The sequence below is a fragment of the Gossypium raimondii genome, chromosome 5 (assembly GCF_025698545.1).
Source record: "Gossypium raimondii isolate GPD5lz chromosome 5, ASM2569854v1, whole genome shotgun sequence".
Classification (NCBI taxonomy): Eukaryota; Viridiplantae; Streptophyta; class Magnoliopsida; order Malvales; family Malvaceae; genus Gossypium; species Gossypium raimondii.
This window is the reverse complement of record NC_068569.1, coordinates 22702180-22715925: the sequence shown is the minus strand read 5'-3', so window position 1 is coordinate 22715925 and position 13746 is coordinate 22702180. Positions and strand designations below refer to the sequence as shown.

General features: G+C 37.3%; 2 protein-coding genes, 1 non-coding gene and 1 pseudogene across 3 annotated transcripts; 3 read left to right on the top strand and 1 right to left on the bottom strand.

The window, feature by feature from the left end:
• Window positions 1-137: 137 nt before the first annotated feature.
• LOC105770025 (uncharacterized) lies at window positions 138-2081 on the top strand. The gene is made up of 5 exons (XM_012591054.2): window positions 138-441; window positions 556-667; window positions 873-937; window positions 1013-1606; window positions 1703-2081. The coding sequence occupies exons 1-5, from the start codon at window positions 238-240 to the stop codon at window positions 1820-1822; spliced, it is 1095 nt and encodes a 364-aa protein (XP_012446508.1). The 5' UTR covers window positions 138-237; the 3' UTR covers window positions 1823-2081.
• Window positions 2082-3455: 1374 nt separating this feature from the next.
• On the top strand, window positions 3456-5911 carry LOC105770027 (uncharacterized). Its single transcript, XM_012591055.2, has 4 exons — window positions 3456-3981; window positions 4104-4226; window positions 4311-4381; window positions 5433-5911. Exons 1-4 carry the CDS (start codon window positions 3658-3660, stop codon window positions 5737-5739), a joined length of 825 nt encoding a protein of 274 aa, XP_012446509.1. The 5' UTR covers window positions 3456-3657; the 3' UTR covers window positions 5740-5911.
• Window positions 5912-7453: 1542 nt separating this feature from the next.
• Window positions 7454-7548, top strand: LOC128041483 (small nucleolar RNA R72). Its single transcript, XR_008196503.1, has one exon. It is a non-coding gene; the product is annotated as a small nucleolar RNA R72 (small nucleolar RNA).
• A 472-nt stretch (window positions 7549-8020) lies between these two features.
• LOC105770024 (tubulin beta-6 chain-like) lies at window positions 8021-13110 on the bottom strand (annotated as a pseudogene).
• Window positions 13111-13746: the final 636 nt, after the last annotated feature.

Below are 13746 nucleotides of genomic sequence, written 5' to 3'. Positions count from 1 at the left end.
AATCGAGTGTTTATGATGGGCTAAGCGTTTCAGTTCAGAACCCAAGTGAGAGCCCAAAAAGCGAAAAGGTATTAGTACGCCAGGTGCGTACGTTAGTATTACCCCCTATCCTTTTTGTTTGAAATACACTAGAAATCAGACCGTTGAAGTCCCTTTTCAAATTGCAACATTTGAATTTTCTCTCAATCATTTTCTTTTTCTTCATCTTCTGGTAATTCTGCTATCAAGAAGGCCACAATGGGGGCGAAAACGCGGTCTGAAGGCTCGTCAGAGCGTCAAAAGTGGGACAAAATTTTTGAGGGTTTAGTTAAGATGCTTAAAACCCAGCAACAACAGCTTGAAACTCTCAGTAAAGAAAGAAAGATTCTCGAAGATCGGATCAAGATGCAATATGAACGTTGGGTCTCTGATGTTCGCCTCTACGAAGATCACATTTCTCAGGTATGACTTCTAAATCTAGGGTTTTGACCCTTTTTTTTGTAAATTCAGGGTTTTTTTTTGCTCCCCTATTCGGAGGGTTCATAATGGAGATCTTGGTTATATTTTGGTGTTTAGATGAAAAGTGGTTTGGAATCGGAAGAGATAGCACGTGTGCTTGAGGCTACAAAAGCCGATATGATGGTAGGATTGAAGCACAGAGAAGCTTATCTTTGCAAAATGAAATTAGGTACCTGTTATTTTTCGTCTTAATATTTTGGTCAAATTCACTAGGGAAGAACAAACTTGTGATGTAATGGTGGTTGTTCAATTTGGTTTCGAATTCTTTTATGTTGAATTAGATTCATGTTTTGATTTTATGCTCTTTTTTTTTTGGTAATTTAGTTATGGTCTGATGTTTGTAGATTTTTTTTTTTTAAATTGGCTTTTTACAGAGGAAGCGGAGGATGAACTGACTGATTTCAGAATCTGGTTTGATATCCTCGGTAAAAATTCAAAAGTATGTTCCCACGGCTTTTCTTCTTTGCATAATCATATCCATTGTACAGTTTCTAATCTTTTTAATAATTTTCAGGATATTTCTCAAAGGGACTCCATAGAAACCAAAAAAGGGACGTCGGCACGCAAGCGTAGTGGCTCCAAGTCTGTTACTTTGGAGGCGTTGGAAGACGATATACGAAGGCTGCAGCTTCAATACAAAAATCTTGTTTCGGAAAAGAGTTGTCAAGTCACTGCACTTGTGGCAGAGAATAAATTTGCATGGAATCAGTTTAATGCTCTGGAAAGTCGGTACACTGATAATTTAAACACCAAGCAGTCTGAACTAGACAAGGCTAACAAGAGAATTGAGGCACTTATGTCCGATATGGAGGAGCTCAGGTCATCCATTGCTGAAAAGGATGAAATAATCGAGAGATTAAAAGCGGAACTGTCTCGGAAAAAGGCTGATGCAAGTAGATTCCAACAGGTTTCTAAAACTTCTGGGGATGTAGAATCGTTAAGGAAGTCGAGAAGTGCTTCTTGTACACCTGTAATAAAACGTTGCGCAGCAGGCGGAAGAACTTATGTCATGGGCGGTAAGAACAGTGGCAGGGATCCCTGTAACATTACTGTGAAGAAAGAAAATTCTGCTCCTCATGTTCCTGATATTCAGAAGGAGAATGAAAAGGTACTTCTTTATGTTAGTTTGCAGGCAGAACATATTCTGTTAATAGCATGAAAGATTCATTGTCTAATCAAATGTTAATTTCTTATTGTCGTTCAGGGAAGTAGAAGCTCGAAGAGAAAAAAAGAAGATGCTAAACCCATATCTGAAACTCCAAAATTGTTCACTTCTACATTTAAAGTTCCCAGATTGAAAACCTCCTCTCCCAAGACAAGATGACTCTGCACCGTCATTTTCGTTTCTTGCTTTTCCATCAACGTCTGTCTTAAGTAGTTTGTGCAATATGTATTGGTTCCATACCCTGGAACAAGGCTAATTATTAATGAATCTGGATATGTTTGTATCCTCTTATATCAATCTGGATATGTTTTCCTTTTATAAGTGGTGGGTGCTATTAACCCTTTATATCACAGTCTCATGCTATAACAGTTAAATCTTTTGTAATAAATTTTCACGAATTAATTATTTTTATGTTTTATTTCTCTCTGAAAATTCACAATATAATTTATATGACAAGCTTATAACAATTATCTCTGTATAACAACCATCTTTTTATACCAGTCAAAATTTGAACAGACAAATAGGACTCTTATTGAAAGAGTTAACTGTATTACTCGTCCAATAATGTGAAAAGCAAGTAAGCGATTAACACAAAAAGTGAATGTAGTTTTCATTTTAGGTAAAAGAATAAGTGATGAGAAGGTAATTTAGAGAGCCTATAAAACCTGTGTAGTTTTGATATTGAGTAAATTGATTCTTCTAGAAAAGCATTGCCAATTTTGAAGTAAATTAGGGAAAATTAATAATGGCTTTAATTAGTATAATAACAAATTTAGTGTTCAATGTTTATACATTCTGTCAGATTGATTTTGATTCTAGAGATTTAGGAGAAATTACTAAATTTTTAATAACTTTTGAATTTTTTAAAATTAAAATTAAGATCAAATTAATAAAATGTGAAAAATATTAAACATGCGTTTTCAGCTTTAGACCTTTTGAATGGCCATAGAAGTGATTTGTAGTTTTAATTTATCCTTACTACATAATAATAATAATAATAATAATAATAATAATAATAATAAAAGTATAACTGAATGACCAAACCTTATAATTAACCAACATATTTCTTTTGAACTCATTATCATTAAGGTTGGAAATAAACCTCATCGTAAGCCTCATTCAAAAAGTGGAAGAATTTAAGTAAAAATATTTTCTTAAATGGATTGGGTCTCAGGTGAGATTTTTTTTTGCCTGGGTTCGACTCGGCTCAAATTTGTCTAATTTTTTCACTGCTGATGTTATTTTGTTACTATTTTACTATTATATTACTACTATTTTATTATTATTATTTAGATATTATATAACTGTTGTTTTATTATTATTTTTATTACTATTTTAGAGACATCTATTTGTTAAGTTGCAGCTATTTAAGTATACAACTTTTTTAATGTATTTTTAATTTGTTAGAAAACATTTATTTTAATGTTTTTAATATATTTGATATATTATATTTTTAAACTTGTTTTAATGTAAAAAATATGAAAACTTTAATACAAACGAACTAGGTTCAAATTTAACACTTGATGAAAATTTTAAACTCATATTTAAAATCAACCCGAATCTTAAAAAGATATACCTAAAATTGTAGATTGAAGCTGGCCAAACTCAAGAGGGGCATGATGAGGTGTAGCTGAGAATATGTTTTTCTGAAGAAGATATAGAGAGAGAAAACATAATTTATTCTTTCCGTGCAAATTTAAGAAGGCGGGTTTTCCTACATTATCTTTGGTTTTAAATTTGATGAAGAGAAAGAAAAGTAGCCAACTTTATGTTTTGGGTCAAGGACGTTTAAACGATGCCGTTAGGTCCCGTAACGTGTGGTTGGTTAGGGCTTGGAGGGCCCGTCTTCAACCATTTTCTGATTGGAGCGGCAGCTCGGAGGGATTTTTTACATGTATTCTGCGCCGAAACAGTTGGAAAATCCCAATCCCTTTTCTGTATACTTTCTTTGGGGGCACAAAGGCAGAACTTGTTTGTTCTCTTGAAGATTAAGCATGCCATTTGAGGACTCCAAGTCAGTGAAAAAGGAGGAACCCGAAGACGATAATGAGGACCTCAAAAGCCTGAGTTCGATGGCGGAGAATCGTAAGAAGAAATCCGCGAGTAATAGCAACAATGCTGCTGTTTCTAACTCGAAATCGCGTCCCAAAGAAGCCAAAGTGAAGAAAGAAGATCCCGTAGAGACTGATGATGAAGACGAAAAACCCATCTCTAAAAGGAGCTCCGCTACTAAAGCAACCAAGCCCAAGAAGGAAGAGAGCGACGATGAAGACGAAAAACCCATCTCCAAAAGGAGCTCCGCTACTAAAGCAGATAAGGTTTTTGGAATTCCTTTTGTGCTTTCTCTTTGTCCAAAAAGACTTCTGTTCTGTTCGGTATTTGCAGGAAAAAAAAAAGATAATGTGTTCGGTATTTTTGTTTCCGCTATAAATTTTTGAAGGAAAGGGAGATGAAGAAAAAGAAGAAAAAGGGGGAAGAAAAGAAAGCGGCTGCTGGGAAGGAAGTGAAGCGGGAGAAGAAGGTTTATGATTTGCCTGGTCAGAAGAGGGATCCTCCTGAGGAGGTACCTGGACTTAAGCATTTTTTTTGGGGATTTATTTTCCTAATTTTTGAGTAATTTATCATTGTTTTCACTGTTGAATTTCAGAGGGATCCACTGCGGATATTTTATGAAACAATGTACCAGCAAATTCCCCATAGTGAAATGGCACAATTCTGGTAAGACATAATTCCCCAAGTCCTGCATTAACTTTTTATGGATAATGTAGTTCATTTCTGTGGCGTGTTGTAGTTCTGTAATGTATGCAATATAAGGATTGTGAATGCTTAGAAGTCATTTTATCGACTGTTTGTGCTGTGATCTCATTAATTTGAGAACTGAAAGCTGTGTCTGCTACTTTCCTTGGGGGCAGTATGTGCTTGAATGCTGTGATAGCCTTGCCTTAACAAAGACTGGTGCAGTTAAGAATGGTGAATAAACAAAATCTTGACCAGATTTGGGGTGTCAAGGTTGTCATTTGGGTTACTATATTTCCCTCGGTCGGTCGGGTTTATTCATAGAAGTAATGCAAAAATTTGCCCAGATAGAGTTGATGCAACTTAAAGTGTGTATCTTTAGGTTTTGGTTCTATTGATAGTTTTTCGTTTTCTTTTGTAATTCCTATTTCTGTCTCTCAAGTCCCAAGTGACGAATTTTCTTTTGTAATAGCCAGAATTTTTCTTATTTGTTCTCTTTAATTCCCGCAATGGGGCAAGCCTTGCCCCAAATATATTACTTTATTGCTATGAACTCATCAATCTGAAAGAAAATTGATTGTGCATCTGAAACTGAAACAGCTAATATTGTGCCAAATGGTCTGTGATCCTTCTTTGTACAATGCAAGAAAGCTTTCTTCAGAATCTCTAGCTGAGTGTCATAATCTGCTGATTCGTACCTCAATAATTTGCTCATCAATTCGATATGTTGCTACATTTAGACTTTTCTTCTTCTTGGATGGAAGAATGATACTGCAATATGTTGCTACATTGATGATGAATATTTTTGTCTCATTTATTTGGTTCTTGTGATCAGTGTCATCTCTTTATACCCATTCCATTTCAACTCATATCAATACAGTGCACGGTTGATTAAACTGATTTTACACACAGAAATGAATAGAAAAAAAATCCTTTGCATAACTTTTTCATTCATCTTGGAGAACATATATTCTCTTTACCATATTTTGTTGAATGCATTTACTGAGAAGGATGCTCTGATATGTAATTGCAGGATGATGGAGTCTGGTTTGCTCCCCTTAGCAGAAGCAAAGAAAGTCTTCGAAAAGAAACAGAAGAAGATTAAGCAGCAAAAGCTGAGTTCCCCAATGAAACCTGGTTCAGCTGTAAAGAGTAGTACAGGATCCGTCACCGTTAAGAGAACTCCTATGGTCTCCCCGGGTTCTTCGAATAAAAAGAAAACAGATTCCAAGGTTGCCCCAAAGCAGACTAAGAAACGCAAGGCCGAAGAAAGCGAAAGCTCTGATGATGATTTTGAGAATACTTTGGTCAGTAGAATGAAGAAACAGAAAGCAAACTAATTTTGATTTCCACCATAACTGATTGTTTCTAGTTTGTTCTGTTGTGGTACTTTTTAACTCATTTGATTAGTTGTACCAATACTAATTGAATCCGGGCCTGATTGAACTGATCTTAAATGATCATTGCATTGTTTAGTGAACATTCAATGGAAGACTGGAAGTGTTCAAAATCTCCCTAATCTGCTAAAATTGTTTCTGCTGAATGGAGAACTATGTTCTTACACCCCAAAGGAAGTTGTCTGAGGACAGATTAACCCTTGCATGACACTGACACTTGACTCCAATGGAAGTTGTCTGAGGACAGATTAACCCCTATTTGTTAACAACAAGAAAACCTGCATTATGGCTGTGAAACTAGTGAAACAGCAAGCATTAAAAAAATGGGTCAACGATTCAGATAAAGAAGTTGCTAATCTTTGGCTGGTTCTCCAGTATAAGGCTAAGAGGAAGAAGATCAGATCAGCCATTATCCAAAGCCCTTCTACTCTTAATTGGTAAACTTGAAGAGAGATTAGATACCCTATGGTTGCTTGTGAAGAGTATATATATATATTTTTTCCAGGAGCAGCCATATAGATATAAGGCTATGGCGCCGCCGTAGCATTTTATTACAAGACCGTACAAGTTTGGTGGAGTGGTTCTCGAAAACCATGTTTGATCTAAATATCTAACAGAACAATACTATCAAACTTTGTAAGTCTATGCTTCTTGAGTCAAGAAGTAAGACATTTAATATCTTTTAAGCAAAGTTTTCAGTGTGAATATCGCAGATGAAAAGAAAAAAATAGTAATGAGAGAATTTTGTTCACTTTTAAGGGTCCGATGATTTGATTTTAAATCGAGATTCAATGTGACTATCAGATACCATAAGCTAATAACAGTTAGTTGTTTTAGTTAAGATGCATAACGAGCATTTCATTTTCTTTGGACATAGCACTTGACTAAAAAGATAAAACAAAAATTCGTTGGCTAAAGGTATGCACTAGTGTCATTGCCCACGCACAGAGACCTATGGTCAAGACATACATGTAGCCCAAAGCATTCATCTAAGAAAATAAGACAATTTTTATAATTTAAAAAAAAAAAAACTTATTTATTTGAATTCCAGTGAACCGATAAATATTTTTATAAATTTTAATTCTAAAGGATATAACAGGGAGTTTAAATTTGTTTAAATCTCTATCTTGTAGATAAATTTAAATTTGACCTATTCATTTGGGTAATCGATATTTTTCTGTTCTTGCTTGTTTCATCACCTTAATAGTTTTTTAGTGAGTTAGAGAATATGGGTTTAAGCTGAGTTAGGATTTCATGTGGAGCGAGAGGGGTTATGAAATCAAACGAGGATGAATGTCACGTGATAACACTCTATAGCATTAAGTACTTGTCCATCTACTCTCTAATCGGATCGTGTTGGCGGCAGCCCAGTCTGCAGAGAGGAAATCTTGTGCGTTCATTTATTTAACCTTAGTTCTGCTCCATGGTTTAGACCTGGTTAAGTTAAACTCTCCCAGCAACCCTAGGGAACCTTCCTTGGGTATATAAACTTTGATAATCTCAATCCGCCAACATCCTTCTCCTACTTGCCGCTGCAACTTGCCACTCTCCGACAACAGTGATACTGTTTTTTTTTTCTTTTTATGCTATTCCCAATGGAGGTTGAGTTGGGTCATTTATTTCTGATTATTTTTATAATGTAATAGACCAGACAGGCATGCAAATGATGAGAATCATTTTGGGTATGAGAAGCTCGCCGATACTTTAATGCGAGCGATGTTTGAACCTCATACTTCCATGACTCTGATGCGTACGCCTCTAATGATATATTATTAATTGATTATAATGATGAATGGCTATTTCCTTATTTTTTGGGGGTTCTATTAGTTTGTCGTGCTAGATGATTATAAATTTCATTCCATTTTGTTCCTCACTGTGTATGTCATATTGTCTCTCTTTCAATCGACAGCTGTTTCTATGAACTTCTTCTTTAATTACTATGTATGTATATATGTATGCTAAATGGCTGTTCTTTTCTTTCTTTTCTAAAAATTTGTAGAATTGTCAGAAGAATCAATAAATTCAGTTTGAGGGCTGTAAGTAAACCAGAAATCATTATTTGGAAGTCTAAAAAAAAGGTGAAAGAAAAGCAAACAATATTAACTTGGGAAATACAAGTGCAGAGCAGAGAACTGAACAAACAGCAGTAGCCGCACAATAGTAGGTATATAGGCAGGTAAAGGTTGCAATTTTCATTTGGTTTAAACGTGATTGGCCACACATTTTATGACTCGTAGTTCTCCTCAAGACCCTCCTTCTCGTACTCACCCTCATCCTCCACAGTTGCATCTTGGTACTGCTGATACTCTGCCACCAAGTCATTCATGTTGCTCTCTGCTTCTGTGAATTCCATCTCATCCATTCCCTCACCAGTATACCAATGCAAAAAGGCCTTGCGACGGAACATTGCCGTGAATTGCTCGCTTACCCTTCTGAACATTTCGTGGATCGATGTCGAGTTTCCGACAAATGTGGATGACATCTTCAGACCCTTTGGTGGAATGTCACAAACACTGGACTTAACGTTGTTGGGAATCCACTCTACAAAGTATGATGAATTCTTGTTCTGGACATTGGTCATTTGTTCGTCAACTTCTTTGGTCATCTTGCCCCGGAACATAGCTGAAGCTGTCAGGTAGCGATCATGGCGAGGGTCAGCGGCACACATCATGTTCTTTGCATCCTACATCTGTTGAGTCAGCTCCGGGACAGTGAGAGAAAAGTACTACTGGGAACCACGGGATGTAAGTGGTGCGAACCCAACCATAAAGAAGTGCAGACGTGGGAATGGGATTAAGTTCACAGCCAACTTTCGGAGATCAGAGGTCAACTGTCCGGGGAACCTTAGGCAGCATGTTACACCGCTCATTGCTGCAGAAATTAAGTGGTTCAGATCTCCAACTGCAAATTACAAATGTAGCGTTAGGGTCAGAATTTTAAATTGTTTTAACACTATATAGCAAACTTTCCATCAAAATGAAAAGATTATATCACTCACAGCTTGGAGTGGTGAGCTTTAGGGTCCTGAAGCAAATATCATAAAGTGCCTCATTGTCAAGGACCATGCATTCATCAGCAGTCTCTACCAACTGGTGCACAGAGAGGGTGGCATTATAAGGCTCCACAACTGTGTCAGAGACTTTAGGTGAAGGGAAAACAGAGAATGTCATCATCATCCTGTCTGGATATTCTTCTCTGATTTTTGATATCAGGAGAGTTCCCATCCCGGAACCTGTGCCTCCTCCAAGTGATTGGCATACCTGGAAGCCTGGTCCATAAGTAACGTGAAGAAGTGAGCATCATCATCAAAATGAAAATAACCATTGTTTACTTGCCAGCAAGACTTTATTGCTAAGTTGGCAACAGTTCAACTCAAGGATTTTTTTCAAAGTAACCCTTTCGTACTAGCAAAAGAACTCAATTTGAATAATAAGATTATCATGCATGCTTTATAATTTACTAATACCAGGAGCCAAACAGCTAACCACTCGGAATCTGGATGGAAAAGTTCTTGCAACACCCGAGCTACCTTACATGTTCGAAGTGAGCCATGATCATTGTACTCCACATCGTGATACCTAATGTATCCCACGCATATATTTGTGTTCCCTTAATGTGATGGTACTCAGTAGTCTACCATTACCATCGTCTACAATATAGTGTTGTATATTTCACAGTTTCACAGCAATCATACCGTTATCAGATGATGAAAGAAATAGTCCCTTTTTTTTTTTTTATAATAGGTTTATACTTACTATTCTTCAACTTTTGGGTAAAATATAAATCTGATACTCGAATGGGCGCGGTAATTTACTATGTGAATTATTCTTAGACGGATAAAATAATCATTATTCTCCTTGTTCATTTAACATCTTTCATTTTCCTTCAAGATTCAGATATTAAAATGTGGCCAACACATAATACTGTGAAGACATCATTCATATGATGATGAGCTGGTAAGAGTGGCAATTAAGGGCCATCAAGGCTCCGTCAAATGCATTAAAAGGTGATTATGAGTGTGTATCTACTTTTTTCATGCAAATCCTGTGGAACGGCTCCTTTTCTGATGAATTTAAGCCGACTAAAGGGATTCGACAAGAGACTCATTGTCTCCTATCTTTTTGTGCTAGGGATGAAGAGGTTAGGGCAAAGTGTTGATGCTTCTGTGATGCGAGGAGCTTGGAAACCAATTAGACTTAGTAGGGATGCACTTATTTTTCGCGGATGATTTAGTTCCCTTTTGTGAAGCAGATGATTTTTAAGCGAAAATAGTTATTGATGTGCTTAATTATTTCTACTCCTTTTCAGGCCACAAAGTGAATTCAAACAAGGCTAGAGTAGAGTCTTCTTCTCGACTAATGTTTCTGAATCTAGTGCGGATTCTATTTGTCGTATCATGGGATTTGCTTCTGATTTGGGAAGCTACTTGGGAATGCCTCTTTTTCATCGAGGGTGACCAAGAGACTTTTCAGTTTGTTATTGACAAAATCCGGAAACACCTTGGGTATAATGCGCATGCTAAATCTGTTTCATTAACGATTCCTAATTTTTTTTTGCTCTTATTCCTGTGGGGGTGTGCAAGAAAATTGAGACAATTGCAAGGAATTTTGTTTGGGGGTCAAGAAATGGTGAGAAGAAGATTGCACTTGTCAATTGAAAAACTTGTTGCCAACCGATTGAAAATGGAGGGCTAGGGATCAGGAATTTAGAGGTTCAAAATAAATGTTTTTTTAATTTAAGTCGGGGCTTGGTATGGTGACAAAGCTGGATGCCTATTGGGTTAGGATCTTGAGGAGTAAATATAAGATTCAGGAAGCTTGTCCAACTTTGCTAGCAAGATCCAATTGTTCTTTTTTATGGAGATCCCTTGTGAACATTTGGAACTCTTTTAAAGAACACATTGGGTGGTCTATTGGCAATGATAAGAAAGTGAAATTTTGGACGGATGAATAGATTTCGGGCTTAGGGCCGCTTAAAGACCATTTAATTGTGACCTAGGGAGGCTGATATGGTGGATGGGAATGAGATTTGGAGGTGAGATGCATTTGCTCATTTAATTGATTGTTTTGCTTTGGTGCGGATCGCATCTATGCCTCCCCATGCGAAGCTAGGGTGAAGATAAATTTGTGTGGCAAGGTTCTAACTTCTAATCAACAACCCTTTTCTGTTGCCAATGCATATAATGTGCCGTCACAGTCACATTTGATCCCAAGGATAATGTTTGGAAAAAGATTTGGAAGCTACATGTCCCGCAATGGGTTAGGAGTTTCTTCTGGCTTGCAATGAAAAATCATTTGCTCTGTAATTATGAGTGGTGGAGACGCCATCTTACATTGTTTACTTCTTGTCAGCTTTGTGGAGCGGATCAGGAAACTGTTTCGCCTGCTTTACGAGACTGCCATGTCGCCAGTCAATATGGCCGAAGTTGGTCCCTACATTAGGCTCGTCCATTTTCTACTCTTCAGATTTATCCCAATGGTTAATGGATGGCATCTATGACAGATTCGGTTGGCGCAATGAGTCCGTCCCACGGTGCTTTATCTTCTCGATAACTTGTTGGCAAATTTGGAAAAAACCGTTGTATGATTATTTTCAAGGAGGAATCGTGTAGTGCTGAGGATCTTGTTAGACAATGCTGGTCTTGGGCTAAGCATGTTGCACACAGTTCACTTTCGGGTTCTCTTCAGAGAACGGATAGCAGCCCTGTCAATACCTGGATTTCTCCTCCAACGGTTGGGGTAAGCTTAATGCGGATGGGGCAGTTGCAACGACTAATCCTTGGGCGGTTGCGGGCGGAATTCTGCGAGATGAATCTGGTAATTGGCTGCTTGGTTAAAACAGATTTATGGGGACTGGTTCAGTTTTACAAGTTGAATTATAAGCAATATGGGATGGTTTGTGTTTAGCTTAGCAAAGGGGTTACAAAAAGGTCATCGTTGAGAGCGATAACGAGATGATGGTTCGGATGTTAATCGACTTGCATACGGACCAACACTCAACAGGCCTTGTTGGGAATATCCAGGAAATTTGCCGTCGGGATTGGGAAGTCCAGTTTGCTAAGATTTCGAGAGAAGCGAACGAAGTGGCTGATTTTATGGCAAAGATTGGGTCTGTTCAAGATGGAGTTGTTCATTGTTTTGAGCATCCGATTCCAAGCTCATGGTCCTTGCTCAAAAATGATGCCCAGAATGCGTTAAGAGCTTCAATTTAGTTTGTTTGATTTGTTAATTACCACTCTTTTATTACCAGAAAAGAAGATTGTGGTTACGATAAAGGACAAAATGATAAAGAGATATGGGACAATCACAATCACGATAAGAAATAAATCATATAGAAACATAGATCAGCTTATATAGATAATATTATATATATAGAAGGTAGATAAAAACCCATGCCCTTTTTTGACTTCAGAGGTTCAGACCAGACAAAAAATAGCCTTACCAATCATAGTTCAATATCGTCGATAAAATATGTTTACTATTTAGAACAAAATGTAAAGAGCTACTGCTAACCAACTAAAGCTGAAAGGGTAGATAATGACGAAAGAATCAATCCTTCCATATCAGTTTCACAGTTATTTGTATTCAAGAGAGTTAATCTTGATAGGTCTAAATGAGTATTTCCTCTCGATGTGGTCATCGTCAAAAGCTGGAAAAATTAAAAGAAAAAAAACAAAAGCAAAAGCAATTGTATATCTTTATCATGAAAGTGATACGGTAGCTCAAAACGGATAAGAGTTCAAAATTTTAAGGTAAAAGTGAAATGCCATATTAATAGAACCAAGACCCCGAAAAATCCATGCAGATTTAGCCAAATATAGATTTCTAAGACAAATATATATATATATATATATATATATGTATTTATGTATGTATGTATGTATGTATGTATGTATGTATGTATGTTTGTATTACCTTGCAAGCAATCACAATTTTCTGCCTCTTTACGAACAACATCAAGAGCAGAGTCAATCAACTCGGCTCCTTCAGTGTAATGACCTTTGGCCCAGTTGTTGCCGGCACCGGATTGTCCAAAGATGAAATTATCAGGCCTAAAGATCTGGCCATAAGGACCGGATGTAATACTATCCATGGTACCGGGTTCTAGATCCATGAGAACCGCACGAGGGACGTACCTTCCACCGTAAGCCTCATTCTAATACACATTGATACGTTCCAGTTGAAGATCAGACGATCCATCTCCTTGGTACCTTCCCATAGGATCGACGCCATGCTCATCGCAGATAACTTCCCAAAACTTAGAGCCGATTTGGTTCCCACATTGACCTCCTTGAACATGAAGGATTTCTCTCATGGTTTTGAGTTTGGGTGAGATGGAAATTTAGAAACAGAGAAAGGAGAGAGGGAGGGATTTAGAGGCTTCTTTGTTTTTTTTTTTGGGGGGGGGTTTGTTTTGGCAAAAGGGAAGGGAGGAGAATGGGTAGTAAATATAGAGGTGAGAGAAGGATTGTTTGTCACTAGTGTGACATGACAGATCGTTGCAAAGGGGCTACCCTCATAGGGTACATGCAGGACGTGTAGGATGTGCAAAACGCGCACCATGGACCCCATTCTGTTAAGACAATGCAAGGTTCTTACGCTCAGGTGAAGTTTAGTGGTCATTAGAGGTGTGGTAAGACTTAATGAGTGTTCATACCTAAAGAGTATGTGCCTGTCAAAGATACTTGCTAAACAAGTGGACATTTCCTAGATACAGGTGGTTTAGGTCCTCCAAGAGGGAGTGAGTAGTTTAGGTCCCATGCTGAGATCAAAGGATCCAGGACGACTAGTCACAAAAGCGCCCAAGTGGAATCAAAGAGCTGGCCATGGGCACTTCTCATGTAACCTGTCATGCTAACACGTGTCCAAGTCCAAAGGAGGTATAACAAAAGTGAACATAAATTTAATAAAATTATTTAAAACAATTAACAATTTGACCAAAATTTTAAAA